The sequence below is a fragment of the Blennius ocellaris genome (assembly GCF_963422515.1).
Source record: "Blennius ocellaris genome assembly, chromosome: 13".
NCBI lineage: Eukaryota > Metazoa > Chordata > Actinopteri > Blenniiformes > Blenniidae > Blennius > Blennius ocellaris.
In genome coordinates, this window is record NC_137662.1 from 13,599,250 (window position 1) to 13,623,464 (window position 24,215).

Here is a 24,215-nt window from a genome sequence, read left to right on the forward strand (position 1 = left end):
CAGCAGGGTTGTTGTTTCAGGCATCTTGCAGAACTTAGAACATATTTTCTGTGGATGGAGGCTGGATCAAATCTTTCTTTCTCTTCATGTAATCTCAGACAGACTCCTTGATGTTGAGATGAGGGCTCCGTTGGGGCCATACCATCACTTACATGACTTCTTGTTCTTATTTATGCTGAAGATAATATGCCTTGACATTGGCTGCATGTTTGGGGTTGTTGTTCCCTGGTGCAGAATAAATTTAGAGCCAATCAGACGCCTCCTTGATGGCATCGCACGATAAGAAAGTACTTTTTTTTTTTTTTTTTAACTCTTGCCTTAACATTTTTGCACTGTTCTGCACAGATTGAATTTCTGTATGCAGCTTTTCACAAACAGGATTTGCAACTTTGACCCAATAGTATATGACTGTAAGTGATAATAAGAGGGAACATGTTGCTTGTGCCGAATCAGCAGTTTTAGCTCTAATACAAACATCTTGTGCGGGATGAGAAACTGCATGCCAGTGCAGAAATTAATAATAACTATTTGTCTGTTTAGGTCCTCCTGGGATCGGAACTGAGGGCCCTCCTGGCTTTCCAGGCCCCCGTGGAACACCTGGGAACTGTGACCGCAGTGACTGTCTTCCATCCTTCTGAACCTGACATGGGAGTTCAGGCTGACTGGAAGACAACCGCACAGCTCTGAGCCGCAGCCACATTGCAGGGAGAGGACAGCCTCATCCTATGTGATGGCTTCCTGAGCTCTGTATTTATTGGACATACTCATATCTGACCTCTTTTTCTCACTCTCGAGTAACATTTGAAAAATATTGGGGGTTGTGGTTTTCTTTTCTTTTCTTTTTTTGTGGGATGGTTATTGGGTTTGTTCTGAACGCAGTTGAAAACCTTTTACTGTAACATTATGTAAGTTATTTCTTTTTCCCCTACTGTGATGTAATGCATTCCTCCTCAACTCTCAATTTGTCTTTTAAAACCATGAAATGACTTTTTGTTTAATCAAGTTCAGCACTGTCTGAATTGCAATCTTAATTATTTGTTTGCCACTTTAATGGGCATGTCTATGCACTCTTCTGTTCCTATTCAGATAAGCCATTGAGCTGACCGAAGGTACATCTCGTAGTTGTGTTTGTGTGTGTGCGTGCGTGTGTGTGTTAGAAAGAAAGAAAGAAAGAAAGAGATTACCTGAATGGATGTACTTGTTTTATATGTAGGTTTGACGAGCTGTTTGATTTTTTTTAACTCCTTATGCTACCAAAGTGCAACCAACGTGTCTGATATCGAAATTATTTATGCTAAATGTGTTCTTTAAGAATGTATTTTAAAGATTGTACTAATTACTCTGCTTAATGTAGCATGGATTTAGTAACATGACAAGAAAATTCATATATTTATGGATTATTTACAATCCTCAATTTTATTTTGATTGACCCTCATGACATATTGTGTAGGATAATCATTTTTAAAAGCATTCACGGTATACATAGGTGTCACCCCATATTCTGATGGTCTTGTGTTGGTTCTCAACCCTCTTCAGTAAAGTTTGCCAAAGCTTTCGTAACATAAAACCCACAAAAGACTCTCAGATTGTTTGTCAGAAACTATTTGTACTACACACATCAAGGGCAGATTTTTTATTTCCCCCCACACAAATAGAATGTACTTTAACTTACGTCATTGTTCAGCGAGTGCACTGTGACCTGTTCTTTTACCTTCACTTTTGATTTAATATGAAAATGTGTGATTGTTATTTTTTATTTTTTTTGCTCTTATTATTATTTACGGACTAATGGGGTTTGTTACGGGACCTGATAGTATAATTTGATCAGCAGGTTGTCATGGTGACTGTCAAGGTTTTCTCGTATGTTTTCATATCAGCAAATGGTGACGAATTCTTTGAGTCCATAATGATTTATAACTAATCTTGTTTACATAGTGTTGTATATGATGATTCCTCCGATTCATATGTATATTTTTGTTTCTCTGCAACACAAAGGAAATCGGATTACTACACTACAACTTTCAGATTTTTTTATTTTGATGAGACATGATCTTCTACTTGAACTTCATTGTTATGGTCTAGATTTTGGTTTTTCACTCACTGACCAAGGCTGTTTTTCTATGTGTAGTTGGGTTAAATGTGTCTTATTGCTTCAGTATAAATATTTTTGGGATATATCTTTTTTTTTTTTGGTCATATTTTCCTTTAAATCTAAAAATATGTTGAGTCAATCTTACCTAAACCAGCTGGAAAGAAATGTTTCCTTTCGGATCTGCTGCAACAGCTACAAATTTTTAGGGTCAGTGTGAACACTTTGCTAATTTGATGCGGAAGTGTTCAGAGACTTGTGTCATCATAATCTTTAGGAATAGTGGATTAAAGGTGGAATCACATCAGACCTGCTCTAAAGATGTTGTCTCAGGTCCTAACGGATTAAGCAGACACACGCATTGAAAAATTAGCATCTTGTTAACTCAAAAATTCAGTCAGTCTGTCAGTCTCCAAACTGTTGGTTGGCATGACAAAAGTTTTGGACATTCAGTCTTTGCATTTATTCATTTATTTATTTCCCTGTTTGAAAAGTTTGAGGTCTAACAGTGTGTTCATTTATAAGATAACCAAAACATTAAACTTTTGTATGCAAAAGAAGAAGGTAATTGGCCTGGAGTGTGCGTATTCTGCATTCATTTCGAGTTCTGTTTAATGAGAGTTTGACTCAAAGGCGTAATGTTACTTTTGAGTCCTGCTGTGATTAATGTTTGAGAAGTTCTGTGGGTGTATCTGAATTTTTTGTGGCATCAAGAAGTCACTTCTATCTGTATTTTATCCTTTAAGGTCTTTACTGACACTTCTTTTCTTTGTACTACATGTCTCATATCATAGTCATTATGCTTCTCTGACACATGTAAATCATACCTCACATCTCACTCAGAAGCTGCAGAACTCTTTATATATATATATATATATATATATATATATATATAGTATGCTGGTTTTTACTTTTTCTCTGCTGAATTTGATCAGTGTGACTGGGTCTAGTTTTAAATGGGTGTTGAATGCATGCTCCTGACTTCATTTGTGAGCTGAAAGAGCCCCCTGCTGGACATGTGTTTTATTTTATCATCACTTGTAATGTGCGTGGCAAACCATCGTTCTTTGGTTTATAGGCCACATAAAGTCTCCTCCTTCTTCTGGGTTCTGTCCTTTCATCACACTAATTTTCATATTTGGTTTAATGGGTTCCCATCAGAGACAATAACTCTGACCTTGACGAGGTTCGGATGAGACAGCAAACTAATGCCATCTAAACTTTTTGGGTGCACTGATGAGAGAGCCTCTCTCCATATATTGGATTTAGCTGGAATTGATATTAATGCACACCAGTTTGTGGCTTCGTTTTAGCTAAACACTTTGATAAGTAAGGAGGACATGAAATGACTGCTGATGTCACAGCTCACTTCACTGGAAATTTGGAGCCAGTTCTCATCACCACCAGAAGAAATCTAGTTAGTCTAAATGGGAAATGTCAGATGGAACGGAATTCAAAGGACAGAGTTGTTTTCCATTTAAACACCTTTTAGCAAATGCAGGGGGGGACACCTAAAACAATAACTACTTTCATGCATTGACATATTTAAGAAGTGCTCTTTTTAATCGTAACGTAAGTTGATCTTGTTGCCACACATAATCTAATCTTGTCGGTAAATTTTTAATGAGGGGGAATATGGATCAGCCTCCCAGTATGGTCCTTTTGGATTAAAAATGTCTGCCTGCTGCTTTCACTGCAACTGCTCCCTGCGCCTTTATAAGCTCATGTTGTGCTGGGTGGCTTTAAGATTTTTTTCTGAAAATCTTTGTTTCGCTGAATATCTACCTCAGTCTTGGTTTACCACATGTCTACATGATTCACTATTGTGGGAAGGAATATACAACATCAAAACAACTGTTGCCTTTTATACACAAAGCAGTTGAAAGCTTCATGTGTATGTAAATGACACATATTTTGCTGTTGTTTTTGTTTCACATTGGTTATATTTGGCTCGCTGAAGTATTGGTAAAGAAAAGGGGCACTTATGTGTGATGGATCCAATGTGTGTGTGGGTGTGTGTGTGTGTGTGTGTGTGTAACCAGATTTCAGAGGTTGTATCGTACACTTTTCTTTGCAGCATCTTGATTTACATTGATTAATGGCATCTGCCTTACTTGTGTGCAATAAATGTCCTTTTGTGCTTTACTTCCTGTGTTATCTTGTTATTTTTGCTGTAGTACAGCTTGTTTCAGAAAATGTAGCAAGAGTTCAACTTGAGGGGTTACGCAACTTAAAGTGAATGAAAAAAAAAAAAAAGAAGAAGTGTTCTGACACTGATGATGAATACTTCTTTAAAACGTACTTTTAAAACAGCAGTTACAGAACAAATATCATCTTGTGAAATTCTCTCATTTTACTTTTGGTATACTTTCTTTTGTACACAAGTGAAATATCTGTGGTCATTTGTTTGACTGAGACCACAACAGATCCTACTATATGTTACTTTATATATTTTTTTTAAAAAAGGTTGTCTTGTAACTAATGAACAAATATTAACATTGATCCAAAGTAGGTTGTGGTAAACAGTTTGCTATGTTTTATCTGATTATTTCCAATAGTCAAAATATGCAAAAACATATGGGTTTTAAGTCTAAGGCAACAGATATGTATATACTCCAATCAATGAGATCAAAAGTAGAAAATAGCGGTTGAAAAAACTGTAATGTTCACAAGATAAGCTGTTGAAAATATTTAATGCCACAATGATAATAATGATAAATATATATTATTACACTACCTTTACTGAGTACTAATAGAACTTTCATTTTTGACGGAACACAAAACATGAAATGATGTTTAACATGAAATGAACAAAATAAGAAGGTTAAGGTACAACACTATTTTAGCATAAACATTCAGAAGTAATCTTAAACTAAAATCAAGGTTATAATGGCAATCCGATAAATCCTCAAAGTACTTCTTGGGTCACTTAAAGCATTAACACAGCAGCGCTCCCATTGTAACTGTCCCCCTGGGTTCCAGTTCTTCATGGAGAAATCATCATCTAAATCGTGTGTTTTTCACATTCCTTTGACTGTGTTAATGCAAGAAATATCTATCTCTTCTAAAAAGCTTTATTAATTAAAATCCCCACACGAGCAAAGCTGGTTGGTTTTCAAAGACAGCTGAGACTTGTAGCATTTAAAAAGCCTTTGTCATGAAGTAAAGTTAAAAACAAATCAGAGACATGTACCAACAAACCAGTTGAGAATGATCATTTTAAATAACTAGGTTATCTCTGTTGAGACCATCAATTTGCATGGTTTCATCCCTTTAGTGGCTGTTCTGCCGTTTTGCTATTTCAAATCATCAATAGGGAAGAGAAGATGATGAGAATTTGAACACCTCCGACTGTGAAAACTGCTGGAAAAGATTAACTGGTGGGAATAAAAAGTGCATAACAGCTACTATATTGTGACAATGCTATATAAAGTGTTTTTATTTTTATTATGCAGTAGGTTCCTGGGAGAAACAATTGGGGGCACGTATCTTCCATTTACTTCTCGTGAAATATATAGAATATCCAAACAAAAGGTGGCCAATATTCAGAATAAATAAACACTGCATATGACAGTTTCTTTTATTTGTTCCATGACTGAGGGTTATCCCTCAACCCAAAATATATATATTTCCATATGTGCACGGCAGTAATCTGTTGTCATTCTGTACAAGGAGGCAAATCTCACATCAGATGGTTTTAGTAGGAAATATAATTAACCACATTTCAAACATTTTTACAGATTTACAACATACACTGGCGTCAATGTGACTTGATGACAATTTCATCCTCTCTCCTTTTTATTTGGAACTGCAAGGCTGAAAAGGCAGGCGTGAAAAGCGGTGGTGTTTTACAGAGGGATTTCAGCAGCTTTATCGAGATATGAGGATTGAGGCTGGAACTGAGTGGGATCCTGATGATTATTTAGCACAATAAGCAGATTCAGGATGATGTACAAGGAGAGTGGGACAAACAAACATTGCTGGTCATTTCTTATCATCTCAGAAACATGAGCACAGTCCAGAAAATATCAAACATCTCTCATATAGATAAAAGACACCGAAACCGGCTGCATTTTTGCAGCTCTGGAAAAACAATGTTTTTGTGTGTTTTCACAACTCAAAGCGGCTGGCTCCTTCTGATGGAGATGTGGTTGGCACACAAAAAAGAAACATGCTCACTGGAGAAAAAGGGTTAATGTATCAAAGGCATGTTGCCAGCCACAGCCCCTGGGAAGACAGTGTGAAAAATGTTGTGTGCTCAGGGGAGATAATCCAACAGTCTTTCTGTCTCTGCCAGAATGTCTCTTAGTTCCCTGCAGGTCCCTTCACATCCAGAGACTGGTGGGCAGCTCCTGCCTGGAGGTTGCAGGCTGACGGGTCACAGTAACCATTAGGACCAGATGCACCAGGAGGCCCAGGCACGCCAGGCTGTCCAGGCACACCAGGGGGTCCCCTCTGCCCATCCCGACCATTCTGACCATAACCAGGTTTACCTGGCTCTCCTGTGAAGGCAAAGATAATCATGTTAGTCACTGGATTTAAAGTACAGGTTTAAATTTGCAGACAAACTTTCAAGATAGCATTTCACAGTTTTCTTTTATTTATTTTTAATAATATAAAACAGGATTTACTCTGGAGTGGTTTATAAAGCATCAGGTAAAATTCATTGAATTTTGATCCATCCAGCTATTTTGAGACTTTATAGTTGTAGTCCTCAGTTACAGTGTAATTAAGAGCAGTTTTCTTTCATGAATGTCAGTTTCAATGAACGTGAGCAAATTATTACAAATAAATCAATTCAAACAAACATGAACTCACCAGGAAGTCCAGGAGGTCCAGGCTGACCTTTTGGTCCTCGCGCTGTAGGACCCCTGGATCCTCGGTCTCCCAATTCACCTGTCACATGCATTGTGTGATGAAGGCATTTGAATTTCATTCTCTTACGCCACCAAAAACAGTGAGCACTGAAGATGTTTATATTACCTTTGGGTCCTTTTATTCCCATTTGCCCTGGAGGCCCTTTGAGTCCCGGAAGACCTCTTATACCTGCCTGCCCAGGGAAGCCATTATCTCCTGGAGATCCTGGAGGTCCTGGAGGTCCAGGTTTTCCAGGTAAACCGGCTATGCCTGATTCTGGCCTCCTCAAACTCGCAGCTAACTGAGCCAGCTGTTCTGTTAAAGCACAACAGAAAGAAGATGAACAATTCGATGTGAAACTGGCATAGAGACACTGACTGTTTTCGAACCACTGTAGCAGATGGCCACCCTGGGAATTTTGAAATAATTGATGCCCCATTATGAGCAGGCTCATCACTGAATATTCAAAGCAATTCTCATGGACAGGACGGTCCGACGGCTATCGTACTCAGAGTGAACTTGAGCGAGGTAAAGAAGGGGTCACGGAATGCCTCGAGTAGCTCCTGTTTTTTTTCTTCTTTTTTTTTTTTTATCGTTTTCTGTATAATCTCATAACATTGAGCAAAAAAGAGATAATAATCTTTATTTCAAGCAATCAGTGAGAGAATCTTTATGTCTAAGGCAAATCAGATCAAATATTAATCTCCTATGGCTGCTTGCTGCATGGTGTTCTGCACTTAAGATTCCAGTTTTCTGGCTCCTGATGAAAATTCATGCAGCAGCTGCTTGACTGCTATTTTTTTTTTTTTTTTCTTCGAAGATTTCCTTTTTCCAGGCAGACTCTTTGCTTGGAGCAGAGGAGTGCAGGTCTGCTGGAGGTGAAATTAATTTTTTAGCACATTGGGTATAAAAAAGTCATGAGTGTAGGAGATGAGTTGAGAAGACGTAAGAGCAAAAGAATAAAGAGAACAGAGGTTGTGACTTCAGTGAAAGATTTCTAAAGCTGGGGGAAGGAATCTTTCATCCATCACATAAACAAAGGCTGAAGCTTATTTCATGTTTTGGTTATGAGACCTTCCCTTTTTCAACTTCAGAGTGTGCCGCTTCCAGCCAGATCAGACAGACACTGGAGGGGTGGCTCTATGTGTGGCTGTGTAATGAGGCATTCTGGGAAATATTAAAGTTATGAAATGAGACACGAGGGAGTGATAAATGGGGTCAAAGACCTATCTTTTCTTACCTTGCATGACTCGCATGCAAACTTGTTTGATGTGCTGATCACTCGGCTCTTTACCCTGGGAGGAAAAAGATGACTTAAAGATTTCACAAAAGCATATGAAACATTTATATAAAGGCTCCACAGCACTGTTATTAATTGAAAAGTGCTCTCCTCCTGCTTTATTGTTTTGCTTTGACTGAATGACTATTTGGTTCATAAGTGGCAGAAAAAATTGCAAACGGCTTGGATTTGTATCATAAACGCAAAGTGGACTATGTGTCCTGCTGAAATGAAATGAGGTTGAAAGGCTTCGGTTTTGGGTATTCGAGGGATTCGATCTGTTTTGATATGAAAACTGCACTTCCATCTACAGTGATGTCAAAGTGCACGTGGGCTCAGAAAAGCGAGGACTTTGATATCGAAGAGTGCAGGAGCTTTAAATCATTAGTGTGCAGGATTGAGTATCATCCACTGGTGAGGATGCAGATTGCAGCCGACAAAAACCCCTTTTCAAGTTCTCCTGTGAGAATCTATGGAAGCCACAGAATTAATGATAGAGGCCTTTGTAGAGGATCTGATGGTTACATACAAAGAAAGATTTTCTTCAATCCTATGTATTTGCTCTTTTATGTCCCCCGAAAAAAATCTTCTAAAGCATGATAGTCTTGCAGTTTGCTGGAAAAATAATATCAATGAGAAAGAATGTAGCATCTGTGCAAGAGTGAATACTTGCTTCCACTTAAACACCTTTATATGTTGTGCAGTTTAGGAAAGAATTTCTGTCAGTATTGTATAAAGTTCCTGACGTTTTCACGAATGACCTGAAATTACCTAGGAAGAACATTTTTTTCAGTGTTTCCACCCTTTCTTTGAGCTTTCACTCTAAGCTGCTTCCTCTTGGACTTACCGCAGGGCCCTGTGTGCCTCTGACTCCAGTTGGGCCCCTGTTTCCCTGCATGCCTCGTGGTCCAGGTGACCCTGGCGGCCCCTCCACTCCAGGCTGGCCTCGACTTCCCTCTGGACCTCTATTGCCCGGCTCGCCAGGGTTACCAACCTAAACAGAAAGTGAGTAGAAATAGAGGTTGAGATTAATATTACAAAAGGTACAGCACTTGGAAATAGGCACAATCTGGGAAATATAAAATGTTTGAACTCACCTCCCCTTTAGCTCCAAGTTCTCCTGGCTCGCCCTATAATACCAGATGAATTACAGATGAGTTGATCAACTGATAAGACGGATATGACTAAAGACAATGCTTTGTTGTACAGTGTAAGCACTTACAACATCTCCTTTGTCTCCAGAATCTCCCTCATCACCTTGTACTCCCTATGAAAAGACAGTCTGTAAATAATTTATGCAAAGAAACCCACTTGTTATTCAATTGGAGCATTTTATCTATGGGAAGAGGATTCCTGTTTAGTATCTGGATCTCTCATACTTGCTCTCCTTTGGGTCCTGCTTCGCCGCGGTCTCCCTGTGAGGAACAAAACCATGTGTTTTATGATCTTTGTTCAACAGTACATAATATTCATATCTTCATGAGAGGGTGCTGCAGGGCTTTTCGTTGTTTAATTCTCATCCTTACTTTTTTTTTTTTTTTTTTTTAATCAGCTTAAATATGAAAATTTGTAATAAAAAGGACATGAGCAATTTCCCTACCCTCTCTCCTTTGACACCAGGCAGGCCAGGAGGACCTGGCAGGCCCGGAAGACCTGGGTCACCTTTGGGTCCCTGTAACAAATAAGCATGCACATGTGATGTGTAGGAACATATAAACAGGTAGAACATATCCATAAAAAAAAAACCTCAATACCTGTAAACGGCAATATTATTGCTTAAATAACTAATGGTAAATAACTCTAAAGTTCAGTATTAGTATATATTTGCACACTGTGTCACTAATCGAACTTTGTGAAAACTTGCATTGCTGCTCCTTCTCTCAGGCATGTTTGCTTGTGCCATTCAGCCTTTGATCACTGACCGGCTGTCTGAGGAATGCCAGGAGAACAGAGAGCTCTTTCACTCCGCTGCTTGGTCTCCCCTTACTGTGAAAATAGACCTCATGTGAGATCTACCTCAAGTCTATTCTCTGAGAAATTCCAGTCAAACAACAGGCAGGACCACAGACCCCATCGCCTTTTAGTTTCTTTCATTCAATTTATCAAAAATACTGCAGCTAATTACATTTTTCCTCTTTATGTTTTGTGCATAATAAGACAGGCTTGGATGTGTGTCAGATTCTGCCCCCGTACCAGGATATATTTTCAAGATAAATTATGTTTTTGTATTGTAAATCTCTCATCCTTGTATGTTTTCTTTACTTACCCGGGCACCTGGTTTGCCAGCTGGACCTGAAGGACCCTGTTCACCTACGTCTCCCTGTAAGGCAGAGGAGAAAATAATAAGAAAGTGATTACATGCTAATTGATTTAAACTCTACACATAAAGAGAAAAGAGATATTCGAGATACTCACAGGTTCACCAATGGGTCCAATAGCCCCCAACTCTCCCTGTTCTCCACGCTCGCCCTGTGGTGTTACGGAGAAATGACATGGTGATACATCAGCGAGGACAAAAAGAACCAAAGAGTTCAACGTGCTCTGTTCATACGTACGGGTTTCCCAGTAGATCCTATTGTTCCAGGGAAGCCTGCCTGTCCAACATCTCCCTGAGAGACAACAACCAAAAATGTTTATCAGATTTTTCTCAAAAATATGGAAAGTAATAATTCCAGAAAAAAAGGGGGAAATGTTCAACAACTGATCAGATAAACAAACCTTAGTGCCGCTCAAGCCTTTTGGTCCAGGTGCACCTGGTAAACCCTAAAAACACAGAGGACACACCTTGAAGACCTTCAGCAAAATGCGATGCTCTTATTCTCTGAACGAAGTGGAACATATGCAACAAGTGTCCTTTCTAGAATGAAATACACCTCACTGAATGGACAGCAGGATTAAGATAAGCTTATTTAAAAAAAAAAAATACAACTATCTGACCTTTTGACCTAAATCCGTGCCTCTCATGAGAACAATCACAAATTTGAGGACCAGTAGTAAATGCTGCTCCCATAAATCATTACTCTTTCCAAAAGACAATAATCAGTATTTCACAGCTCTACGGGTGCATCAAAACACATGCTGCTGAAAAGTTCTTTGTCATTTATTTCTACATTCATAGCATATGAAATACAAAGCCCAAATTGTATTTTTAGTTCAGTTGTGTAAACTGCAGCCTCTGATTCAGAATACTTATATAGTGACACTATAATAAATGAAACTTAAAAGCATGAAATATTTCACTTTGTGTGTAAAAAAGTCTCCAAAATAGTAATTGTTATAGTTATTGTTTGTGATATGTACTTAATAATATACAATTATTATAACTTATAGAATAAAAGTAGGAGTCATGGGCCAAATATAGCAATTTTCTTCAAGTAATTAAAAAAATAAATTACATCACTGTTTGTTACAGCAGAACAGAGTGAGTGTTAAAGGAGATGATGTGTGACCCGTGGAGCTTTAAGCTGCACTCAGGTGCAATCCAATCACTGTCAGCTGTGATGGCTGGGGGTCAGAGATCATACTCACAGGAAGCCCCTGAAGTCCAACCTCTCCAGGAACGCCTGCCTTCCCGACGCCTCCCTGCGGGGAGACAGGCAGTGGAAGAATCAAATTAAGTTCTGTGGCTAACAGGAAAACAGAAAAGGGTTTTTGTTTTGTTTTGGGGATTTTTTGTTGTTGTTTTTTTTTACTTTTTATAACATTTCAACATTGTAATGTAAAACATTCGTCTGAAGCAAGACAGTTAAAGCTTCACCTTTGATCCAGGCATACCAGGAATTCCTTCACGACCATCCACACCTGGCAAGCCCTGGTAATGTAACCAAGAAAGGTTCATAAGTATTTTGAAAACAATACATCATGTAATCATTTATTATCATTGACACTCACAGCCTCTCCTTTTGGACCCGGAAGGCCTGTGATTCCTCTTGGCCCTTGAACACCCTGAACAGCACAGATATAGAACCACAAGTCAACTCAGAATAGTCTCATAGTTATACTTAATGTTTTAGACCTGAAACTGCTTAGGTCTGGGAATATAGGTGAATCTACTCACCCCTTCACCTTTCGGCCCGGGTTCACCCATCACGCCTCTCTGACCTTGATCTCCCTAAACGAAAAACATCATCAACTCACCAACAACATGTTGCCATTGACACACGTTTGCTGCATAACTGCTACTTACCAAAGCGCCTGCAACACCCTGTGGACCTGGATCTCCATCAAGGCCCCGAGCTCCCTACCAAGGATATAATATATTTATTACAAGCCTAATCACTTAAAAGGATAAACGTTTCACAGTGTAAAATGGTGACTGAGTTCAGATATAAGGTGATGTTTGTAAAATGAATCGCAAACAAACCATCTCTCCCTTGGATCCCAACATGCCTGTGGCTCCACGAAGTCCCTGTGGGCCCTGAAACAATACAATGATCCAATAAAAAAAACACGATCAGTAGGAAACCGTTGAAGAATTCAAAGATAGCAAGAACTGCTCCTCACCGTTGGTCCCTGGGCTCCAACTTCCCCGAGAACTCCTTGGTCTCCCTCCTCACCCTGAGTGGAGGAAGATCATTAGGCAGAGTTAGCAAAAAACACATATTTTCATAATTTTAGTAAAAATACAGATGCTGAGATGAAATGCCAGGTAAATGTAGTTGTCCTATGATGGACTGGGGACTAGGGGGCTCCAGTGCCTTGCTGGAGCCGAACAATCAATGGATGGATTGTTGTGAAATACAAACACCCAAATAAAAGCTGCCTTTTTGTGATACTATCGCAACCATTTTGACCCAAATCAGTCATTATGTATGAGTGTAACTAATCTCATGAATCTATTTCTTTTGGTTAATTTAAATTGTATAGATATTGGTGTTGAAATGTAAGTATAAAGTGCGTTAGAAAAAAAGCGAGAGACAGATTTCTCATATGTAAGCACAGTATGAAGGCTTGTTTGTACTTTATCTCTGGCATGAACACAAAACAGCCTGGAATTAATCAACTAAATCACAGGACATAGTTATCCACGTCCTCATTTTTTGAAAAAATTAATAAATAAAAAATAAGAAGAAGAAGGCTAACTTCTAAGATTTAATCTAAAAATGAAGTGGGTGTATTTAACAGCCGCTGTTTGTGGATTGAAAGGGAAGTCAGACTGACAAATATTTAGTGCCAAATAGGTGTTTTCCAGCTCCACAAGCTACAATAATGCATGCTTTGCCTGTGTCAGAGCCAAGAAAGCTTCATCATCAATCCATGAAAATAGTCTTGGAAATCTTTAGCCACTCACATTTCATTAAAAAAAAGGCCATTTCTGCTTTTAGTATAAATATGGAAATGAGAACTCGCTATAGAGATGAATAAACAATGTAAAAAATGCTATTCAAATATCACAGAAAGGAAATTAAAGGAATGAAACAGGTCGGCAGCTGTTTGGATGTTAAGAGGAAGAAGGAAATGAACATTGTTTGAATACAGCTTCATTATCCAAGGTATGATAGAACTTCAAGAACTCTTCTGTGATTTTGTTCTTCAAAAAGAAGAATTTCTCTATTCCTTGTGGTTTGATGCTAAAAAATAAAATCCCCCCCCATCTTTCTGTGTGGTGAAGTAAAAAGGTGCATATTTTTTCCATGGAATGCAAAAACTGAGGCTGTTTCACCACCATGTGTCAGGAGGGTGTCACCGACAGCAATGTAACACACACTTGATATTTTCACATTTCTTTTTGATCACATCAGACAAAAGAAATCACTCAAACCTCAACATAACATCAGGTTATTCTTCCGTTGACTGTAAACATCTTCGCGTCGGTGAATTTGTGAATTAAAGGCATGCAAAAGATCCCTCAAATGAAACTCTCTGTGAAGGAGAAAATTATTCTTGGGGACAGAGTGCAGACTGACACTAAATCATATCCTGGCGCGGGATGATAAAGGGAGATGGGTTCAGACTCATTTCCATTTATATAGTGCATAGACACATTACAGGGAGAGGGTAGTTGTGCTTCAACATCATTTCAAATAAATCATCCTCTGTGCATCGCAAGGAGTCAGAGGAATTACACACAGGTTTGTATCATTTCCTCTTGAACTAGAGCGGCATGAATAATACTTGTCTCAAAGGTGCGGGCAATGTCTTTTTCAGTTCAAGTCATGCATAATCCTCTCGTGAAACACATGTGTGACATGTTGTGGGAAGGATTACATGTTTCTAAGTAATTATTTATGCAGCTTTGGTATTAAAAAGCCCACACTCGCTTCGAGAATTCCCCCTGCATGTTACATAATTTACCTTGTGCCCTTGTTTCCCAGGTTCTCCTGCTTCACCCTTTATACCTTTATGGCCCTGGAAAGAAATTAAGAATACAAGTCGTGTCAATTAAAACACACTGGTGGGACTCTGTGATGTTAGCGCAACTCAGTACTGTCCTCTGATCACCTTCATGCCGGGAAGGCCAGGATGACCGGGGGTTCCAGGTGGACAAGAGTTTGGACACTACAAAAAAAAAAAAAAGAAGATAAATGAGAGTTGTAAAGTGTATATGAAATCCTATGTGGGAAGGGGGGGGGAAGCAATCAAATGATAGATGGAATTCAGAAAACAATTGTTTACCAGGTCAGCACTGCCAAGCATCCCAGCTGTACCCTGGAAGTGACAGGACAAGTTGACAATGTACTACTAATAGGAAGGAAAGGAAAAACCTTCTAGAAGACTACACGAACAGCAGCAATCTGTGGCATCTCCGGTGAAAGGCAAAGTCAATTTCTTTGGTGTTTGTTTTGCTGAAATCAGTTTAAATAAGTGGCAAATTCTTCCCAATCTCAAACAAAGCTTTTGGCTCTTACCCTGGGACCTGTTGGTCCGCGAGGTCCCTGCGGCCCTCGAACTCCCATGGACCCCTGAAAAGAAAACGACATCAATGTGCCACTTACTACACAAGGAAACTGAATGCACTGATGACAAAATGTGTTTTTATCATTTGTAATTAACCTATTTTAATGAAATGTGGATGTAATAATTGGAAGACAAATCTTTGCTCAATTGTAATCTGTCCAAAAACAGCAAAAAAATATGTTTTTTGAGATCTAGTATTTTTTATTAGTACTTTAAAAGTCTGAAGTGCACATTGTATGTATGTGCTAGTGTGTAATGTGAAAAGCTCAATTTATGAAATGTGTAGTTTCATAGAAAATTGGTGGACAAATGTTCTTTTTTGGAAAAACTTCTTAGAGATATTGAGTATGGATCTGAACTCTTTCAATTTAGTTACACTGCAGCATACAGTGGTTTACATATCAATATATCTTCATTTAATGAGTAATATTAGGAATTTGTCATTATTGAGGACACATTTAATCATGTATCAAAAAAACTGCAATGATGCCAATGAATCACTTGAATTAAAGAGACTCTTTTGCCATCTATCCATCACGTTAGCTGTCTTCAACACATGAAGAAAAATAAATCTGTCCTCTTATTGGCCTGTTGTCACTCACCACTGCTTCAGTGCTCTTGGTGTAGTTGTGTATTTCCCATACTTTGCTACCTATCATTCCCAAAAGTCATTTTTTCTGTCTGTACTCACTGGAGGGCCACCTTTTCCCACTTCCCCCAGAAGTCCTCCAGGCCCAGGTGGTCCCTGTTCATATTTCAGGTAAACAATATCAATCACAAATGTTTGGGTTAAGACCAATAAACACAGTACAGTTTTTTAAGATGTTTTGGAAGTGGAGATTACTTACAGGGGGTCCGTCTGGGCCAACACCCTGAAGAGACATGAACAGTACAGCCCAATGTCATATATATACTGTATATAATCCGATATGATAAAAACTGCTTTTTGGTGTTTGGAGTTCCACATGGCGATTGTTTTCTGATCAGTGGACTGGCAGGATTGAAAATGCTACTCACAGCAGATCCACGAGCTCCAACTTTTCCAGGTTCACCCTACATGATGGAAGTAAACAGACACATTCAGGTAGAATTGAGCTGTGAGTCTGCAGAAGATCCAAATTAACATTCCTCTCGCTCATCACATGACTGAGCTGGGCATACTTGACCCAGCAATGTTTAGCCTAATGAGGACTGATGTTGGGGCTTCATGCCCCACGGAGATTACAGAGAAGACTTGCAGGATTAAGTCTCATTTGTCATGAAGAATTGGTTTATGCACTGTGGCTCTTGCTGCCATGCCAAAAGGCTGGACAGCAGCTTGGCACCACTTGCACTGGCAACCCTCTGAAGCAGGAAACCAAACGCTCATTAGTCACTCACTTTCTGTCCGAGGGGACCGTCAGGCCCAAGATCTCCAATGGGGCCAGTCAAACCCTGCAGACAAAAGCCATCCAGCTAAATAATACATCACAACCAATCTTGATAACAATCTAAATATATTCACTTCATTTTAAAGAAAAAAAAACAGATATGATTGATAAATTCACAAGTCAGCAGACTTATGGACGGTGTCCATACCGTTGTTCTTATTTCTATATCCATAATTGTATTTTCACATGTCATTTATCATAACACAATCATACATGTATGAGAGGATTTCTTTAGACTCACCAAAGGGATAAACTTGACTGAAAGCTTACTCCTCTAAAATGTTTAAGTGTGTGCCACACTACTGCTTCACTTCCATCAGTCACATTGAGATTCAAAGTCTTTTTTTTTTCTGAACATGTCGTCATAAAATCCAACAAGTCTGTGTTTATCTTAACAGGCACACAAAAAATATCAGCGGCCGGGGAGAGGGCAAAAGTCTCAGACTGCTAACCAAGCAAAGAGGAGCATTCCTCAAGATCATCTCAAAGAAGTATGCTGAAACAAGTCATTTCACACTGTTTTGAGGATTCTCAATGGGAGACACCGAGCATGAAAAATACACAAAGAGTCATTGTTTACAGCGGGTCTCAGCTGGTGTGTTGTCAATGCAGAGAATGCATTATTATAATATGAAATAACTCATGTTACATTAAGTACTTTAAACTTAAAGCTGGATTATATTCACTTACAAATGTTTTCAGTCTGTCATCTGAACCGGTATTATGTTTGGATGTTTTCCTAACACACCTTCAAACTCTCAAGGGAGTCAAAGTTAATTAAACTCTGCCCTCAGATTGCCTCGTTTGAAAGGAAATTAGGATTTGTTCATCCTGTTTAATAAATTCCTCACATTTTTGCACACTTCTCTCCAAAACCCTCATTTTGAAATATCCTTGGTCACTGTGCAAGGACAATATGTGTGACTGTATGGTGTGGGAGGTTTGCTCTTTGTGGCCCCACCTCCTTGCAAGTTTGAGAAATACTTTTTGACCACACCACAGCCAACAATGCAGCACACTCTTATCATATAAAGTGTCCGATGCAGAGGACTCACATCATTTCCAGGAATCCCAGGTAATCCTGAAGACCCAGCTTTACCTGCATCTCCATCAGGCCCCTAAAAGCAAAGACGCACATAACTCTTCACAAAAAAGGTCTTACAATAGAAAAGATAGCAATGCTTTGTGTAATGTATTAAATAAATAAATGTACCTGTGGACCATCCTCACCCTCGTCTCCTCTGTCTCCCTGAAACAAAGAGATTCTGTGAGTATTTGTGAAGCCTCTGCCCTATTATATGGGTACATATAGAGATCTATAGATATATGTAGAGAGATACAAGCTCTTACAGCAATGCCATCAATTCCTGGGACACCTGCTGGTCCAGGAGAGCCAGGAGATCCTTGGCTCCTCTGTGCGGAACGATAAGAACATTAACGTTAAATAAATATATATTGGATGTCTGGAAATAGCAATAGTGACTTTGCCCTTTCTTATGATTATATACAGCACCATCAACAAAAGAAAAATAAGAGCAGGTGCAATTCCTTATTATATGGCTTTAACAGATTAAGCTCTTTCTCAGGGATTTTTTTTTTCTCAAAGTTATATATAATTGACAGAAGACTGTAACTGGGGAGGGTTAAATAATTAAATGTGCTAAAAAAAGGAAAGAAAAGAAAAGAAAAGAAAAGAAAAGAAAAGAAGAGAATGCCTGACGAAACTTTTTTTACAGGCCAGGCTGCTGATTAAAAAGTAATTGCTTTTCCACTGTTGAAAGTATGAAGATCTTATTTGCTGTGATCACTGAGGAAACACTCACCTGCACCTCTGTCACATCTGTCTACAAACACAAGTAAAGATAATAAAGACAGAGAACCATAACGTGACTTACTTGAGAGGAGCAAATGAGGACAAACTGCAAAAGCAGCACCAGAAACGGCCCCTTAATGCCTGGGGCCCCAGCCATGGTCTCCCTGTCTGCAGGAAAGGAAAAAGTTGTAGTCCTTTCTCTGGGATTTGGTGGGCTGAAGCAGACCCCAGCAAAACAACCAGACGGAAACCACCTCGGCTATCTGGACCGTCCCAGGTCCCATAACCATCAGAGGCTCATGCATATTCATACAATGACTGGCTGCAGGAAGTGATTGGAGGGTCTGTGGTGGGGGCACCAGGGAGGGGCCACACTCCGGTTAAGACCAACAGGAAAGGTCAGCGGGTTGTTTAACTGTAACACTTCCAGGGTTCGGATGTTATTCAAACGAAACTTGAAGTATAAAAGCTTTTAAAATACAACGGGTGGTCATAGCGGATTTGGTTTTATATATTTGACACACTAGTAGTTTCAAGACGAAACAAAGCAATGTAGCAGTTTGTGAGAAAATGCCTGGATTCTTTAATTGATTTGTTTCTTACCGATGTCCAGGTTGAGAAATCACGGCACGCTTCTCTCCGTCACACCGCAGTGAATCAGCATTGAGTGGAGCCCAAACTTGATAAACAAAGGAAAACACTGTGTTAACGTGTTGTGTTTGCACATTTACAACATGGGTCAATGCTAGCAGTCACATGAAGCTACAAGCAGCCATAATTTTCGAAGTTATGGTGGGTTTAGATGAATATTAAAGGATGTGCTTCATGCTTAATTGCATACTGCACCTGCACACCTTTTTTTGAGAATATTCTTTAAACCTGGTTGTGATTTGCCCAGTCCCGAAACTATATAGGATCATTTAGCCTCGTTTACAACATTATAACTTGCAGAAAAATATTGCATGCTCCACGATGAAACGGCATAGATGGAATTGCCAGAGAAAAGCGCAATAAAGTGAAAAGAAAATTCAGAGATAACCAAACCTTTCCATCCATGGCTCAGTCCTCCTTGCGTGAACATTTTATAAAACGAAAGTCATTTGCGTGTAATAAAGACCATGCCAAAAGTAAAATGAATGGTATATTTTTGTTTTGTTTGCTTGTCTGCTTTTTTTTGTTCGTCTCCCAATCGAAAGGTTATGGGTTCGATTCCCCTCTCTGCCTGCCTATATGCCGAATTGTCCTGAGGCAAGACACTGAATCCTACACTTCCTGGGTGAATGCAGTGTGACTGAGTGGTTAGTGGTGGTCAGAGGAGCCAATGGCATTTAGCAGCCTCGCTTCCGCCAGTCTGCTACAGAACAGCTGTGGCTACATACGCAGTTTATCATCATCAAGTATAGAGTGAATGAATAATAATATGTAAAGCCTCTTTGAGTGTCCAGAAAAGCGCTATATAAAACCCATGCATTATTATTATTATTATTATTATTATTATTAGTAGTAGTAGTAGTAGTAGTAGTAGTAGTAGTAGTAGTAGTAGTAGTGTAAGAATAACAATAATGGCGTTGTTTTGTGTTGCCAAACATTGAAAATATGTTGTTTACGTTTCAGCACTACCCAAGTCCCCTAACTATTGCAGACTGAGTGTTTTGGGTGTACTTTTACTTTTGCATAAGATGCAATGTATTCCGTGTTGAACTTGGACAAACCGGTAGTCTTTGGGTTTCCCTATAAGTGTGAAGCCATGCAGACTGACTTTTTGTTGGGGCGCAATTTTCTTAGCATCGACCACGACACAGACCACAAAAAATGCGACAGAGTTCCTTCTGATCTCCAGAAACACTCCGTGCCACTGATCATCAAAAAGAAAACACAAAAACCTGAAAGCCACAGTGCGCCTCCTGGTGTCCAGCCCTCTGAAGACGAACTCCAAAGACTTGATGACCTCGTTCGACCCACCTGCTTCTCATTGCTGCTCAGTATTTAAGTCCTGAATCTGCCGGATGGTCCGGATTTTATTTAAAGTCCTGCCACTCATGCAATAATACAGCCACAAATGTAAACTGGCCGTTCGAGTGGATGAGCTTTATCCGAAACATAAACATACTGTCGCTCAACAGCTCTCGAAATAATAGTGATTCTTTTTCATATTTGTTTCGTTGTGATTTAAAACCTACTGCTTTTTTATGAATGAACTGCTGGTCAAATGATGATCAAAGTATAGTTTCAACATGTGTGGAGGTGTGATGAGGTGTAAGACGCGTTAGTTCTTCAGGACCATGGACAGGGTAAACTGCGTTGTACAACTTTAACCACGAGATGTCAGCGTTCACTTGTGCATGTTGCTATGCTGCAGCTCACCGTGTGTTGATCCTGAAGTTGAAAGCAGGGCGAAGGCAATATCTCTGGGAGATGGCCTATCGACCGTTTTGACACTGTCCCTTCTTGCCAACTCAGCGATGTGCAGCTTAGACATGATATGAAATCCCGGTGTAGGGACAGAGATGTGGTAAATAAAAAAAAAAAAAAGAAGAAGAAAAACATCTCAGAGGACCTGTTCTTTTTAGTCTTGAGTTAATTCATTTGCATGATTAAAAGCCATTAGACTTTGACGATGAGCTTTATATAAAGAGGTCATTGTAAATAACACAAGCTGTGCACATTTAACAATATGCGTGTGCGTGTGCGTGTGCGCATGTGTGTGTGTGCGTGCGTGTGAATGTACTTATTTTATATGTAGGTGTGACAAGCTGTTTGATTTTTTTTAACTCAGTGTGTGTGTGTGTGTGTGGGGGGGGGGGGGGGGGTATAAAAGCTCAGTGTTTGGAAAGCTGCACCACCGCCTTGAATAAATATTAGGTTATCTGTGAGTGTTTGTGGTGTCCGCCTTAACACTTAAGTACTAGATGTGCCTGTTTTTACAAATCTGGGCAGGAAGTTAAAGGTCTTTACCAAGTTTGAATACATTGTTTGCATACAACAGACACTTTCTTTTCCCCTAACCGCCCTGATTGATAACAGCACTGTTAGAAAAATCTGGTTCTTAAAATGTGTGCCCCAGGATTGATAGTGGAATATATTCATTTTATGTACTTTACATATGAGAATTAATATCTTTGCTGAATGTATTATCAAGCACACATCTGATGTATATAATACTGCAGTGTTGCTGCTACTAAGCCCTCCAGGATTTATGCCATGAAATATAGATAAGAGGAGCAATGTGTGCAGAGGGTGGACACAATAAACACACCATCCTGCAGTTAAATCATTAGTGTATCATCGAATTGGAGAGTCTTTTAGCTTTAATATACTTCTGCAACTTGAAATGAAACATGAAATATGGCATGTTCAACTTGTTTGTCAACAGGAGCACAGGGCACAAGATGAACAAGTGTAGAAAAACTGCATCAACCCTAGAAAGAGCAGTGCAAACTGAGAGGCAGGGATATGGTTATATAGGGAGTATGTTTGGGATGACAGATAAACCCAGCCAATCATGACTCATGCTTCCAGCAATGCGCTGTGCTGGGAGTTTGCAAACTTCAAGGCTGTAATGTTGTCCTTGAAATCTTAGCTGCATTTTGTCTCACTTTTTTTTATTGTTGTCTGAGCATCTGCACTATGTGGTGCAAAATAAGATTTACTACGAGAGTGAAGTCCAGCACAGAGACTCTGCTGAATCACACAGCACAAACACAGTGAAGACAGAAAAATATTTCTGGAATAAAATCACATGAAACGGTTCACTTTGGCATTGTTTGGTCTTAGGAATTGATTTTGCCAGTCATGACATAGTACAATGACAATTCATTTGACTAAAACTTGAAGATAACATTGGCATGCTTCACATACCACATAACATACACAGATGCTGTAATATACATTTCTTACTATGGGTAACCCATTTCATAGTTAAAAAAAAAAAAGTTTAAATACACAGATTAGTAAAACATTTTTATTTTCCAAGATTGACCTCCTGTGGTTCATACTCAGAATTGTTGCTCATTCAGAAGGAGGAAAAAACCTCCACACACAGGTAGAAATCTCTTTTAAGGTTTCACTGTTAGTCGTTGTTTTGTGTGGGAGTAAGTCAACAATGTCCACAGTGTTAACTTTCCTTCCTCAAGGACCTCTTTTACACACATGTTGGTATCATTCCTCAGATGTATTAATCCTTCAGTGACACATTCACAGGATAGGACCCTGTGTTGATGCACCACATTTACAATTCCGATGAAGTACATTCACACTATGACAAATCATAAAGACATGAAGTGTTGTGATGCACATAAAGTAAGGAGAGATTAAGATGAATCTGTTTCCATGGATGCAACCCACAAACAATCTTGAAGGACCACAAGGCTATATGAATCAAATAGCACGTTGCTTTCCATTGCTATAAGAACAATGCTTACAACAAATAAATAATTTAACAAATATGTTTTGGAAACTTTGAAAGAAGAAATATAAAGCCAACCAAATTTCAAATAAACAGCTTTTAAGTAACTCAAGATGAGTTACACTTTTTATTGTGTATAGACCACTAAAGTTACAATATATGTTACATTTTGAAACATACAGGTAAATCTGGCAATCAGTATTTTACTACTGGTTACTACAAAAGGTGTAGCTTGAGAATTTGCAGGGCCTCATGCTTGCAATCTTTAAGAGCAATTGCAATTACATGAAAAAGCAGCATTTCTCTGCACTTTTGAATGTTGACATTTATAGTTGCACAGTGCAAATATAGCATTGTTCCCAATGCAGGTAGAATTCAAATCAGCACAGGCAGGCAAACGAGGCATCTGTCTGCGAAAGACATGAAAACAATATTAGGCTACAAGAGGTTGATTCATTTGCAAATTATGTGCTCGTACAGTGTAATAATATCTGGAGTCTGAAAAAATCCCATGCATCAGAAATCTTTTCTTATTACAATGTTTATCACAGGAAATTATGAGCACACAAAATTAAGAAATGAAACTACTGATTGTAAACCTTTGACCATCCCCCACACTTCCTCCCTACATCCTGCTATTTTTCACTTGTTTCATGTGTGGATTTGATAGGCCTCTTGTAACAATGACAAGTTATATTTGAATTATTCCACACAGAATCCAATGTACATGTGGTAAATGATGGGAGTGAAGTCTGCCTTGTTGGTCATTTGGAATGATCATTCACACTGAATGTAATGTTAAAATCAAACCAACTGAAACATATGACACATGAGTGACATGGATGTCCCTTCAAAAGTATATTATAATGAATGTTTGAACACTGAAACTGCATTGGGAAACACTGAATAAAAACACGCGACACATGAGCAACATGAGTGATTACAGGAAGTGGTGTAGGGTTCCCATGGCCCTCCAAAAATATAATTGACCACTCAAGACATCGGTGGAGCATACCACCAGTCAAGTGGGACAAATACTTCTCAAAGTGAAGAGAGACAATTATCATAAATCGAGCATTTGTTATTAAATTCATCCACCCGACTATGCACCCTCGGCTTTATCCACACAGCCATTTAAAAAGTAGGTCTGATACTATGGTATGGCATTAAGATTAATATTTCTCCCCAAATATAACATGTGCAAAAATCTGGATTTTGTTCTCAAAGAAAACATGTAACCTAATCTGGACATAATTATTGATTAAAAATAGACATGTAAAAATAACTACAAGGACTGTGACAGGTGGAAGTGGAACAACAAACTGAATCTAGAGCAATGCCAGCTGTTCAGCCAACTTTATTTATTGTGTGTGGTTTTTGGTGTAAGAAAGATGTTTCTCAGATGAAAACAAATTAAACGTTATCTGATACACCTGTGTATGAGC

General features: G+C 38.9%; 2 protein-coding genes across 3 annotated transcripts in view; one reads left to right on the forward strand and one right to left on the reverse strand.

Annotated features, from left to right (window-relative positions):
* LOC308138517 (uncharacterized protein) overlaps positions 1-4,116 on the forward strand; it is a 109,331-nt gene extending 105,215 nt beyond the window's left edge. For both annotated transcript variants that reach the window (XM_080507659.1, XM_080507660.1), the window contains one exon: positions 541-4,116. In XM_080507659.1, coding sequence (XP_080363785.1) covers positions 541-638 — 98 coding nt within the window. In that variant the 3' untranslated portion in view covers positions 639-4,116. The remainder of the gene's footprint in view (positions 1-540) is intronic.
* Positions 4,117-6,394: 2,278 nt separating this feature from the next.
* Positions 6,395-18,522, reverse strand: col9a1b (collagen, type IX, alpha 1b; the record flags this gene model as incomplete). The annotated part of the gene is made up of 32 exons (XM_080507796.1): positions 6,395-6,591; positions 6,908-6,985; positions 7,073-7,261; positions 8,187-8,241; positions 9,073-9,219; positions 9,323-9,355; positions 9,448-9,492; positions 9,605-9,640; positions 9,826-9,897; positions 10,492-10,545; positions 10,641-10,694; positions 10,781-10,834; positions 10,944-10,988; positions 11,754-11,807; positions 11,983-12,036; positions 12,117-12,170; positions 12,283-12,336; positions 12,412-12,465; positions 12,589-12,642; positions 12,729-12,782; positions 14,520-14,573; positions 14,667-14,723; positions 14,841-14,873; positions 15,074-15,127; positions 15,814-15,867; positions 15,971-15,994; positions 16,140-16,175; positions 16,503-16,556; positions 17,608-17,670; positions 17,766-17,801; positions 17,903-17,965; positions 18,448-18,522. 32 exons carry the CDS (start codon positions 18,520-18,522, stop codon positions 6,395-6,397), a joined length of 2,040 nt encoding a protein of 679 aa, XP_080363922.1.
* Between the last annotated feature and the right edge of the window lie 5,693 nt (positions 18,523-24,215).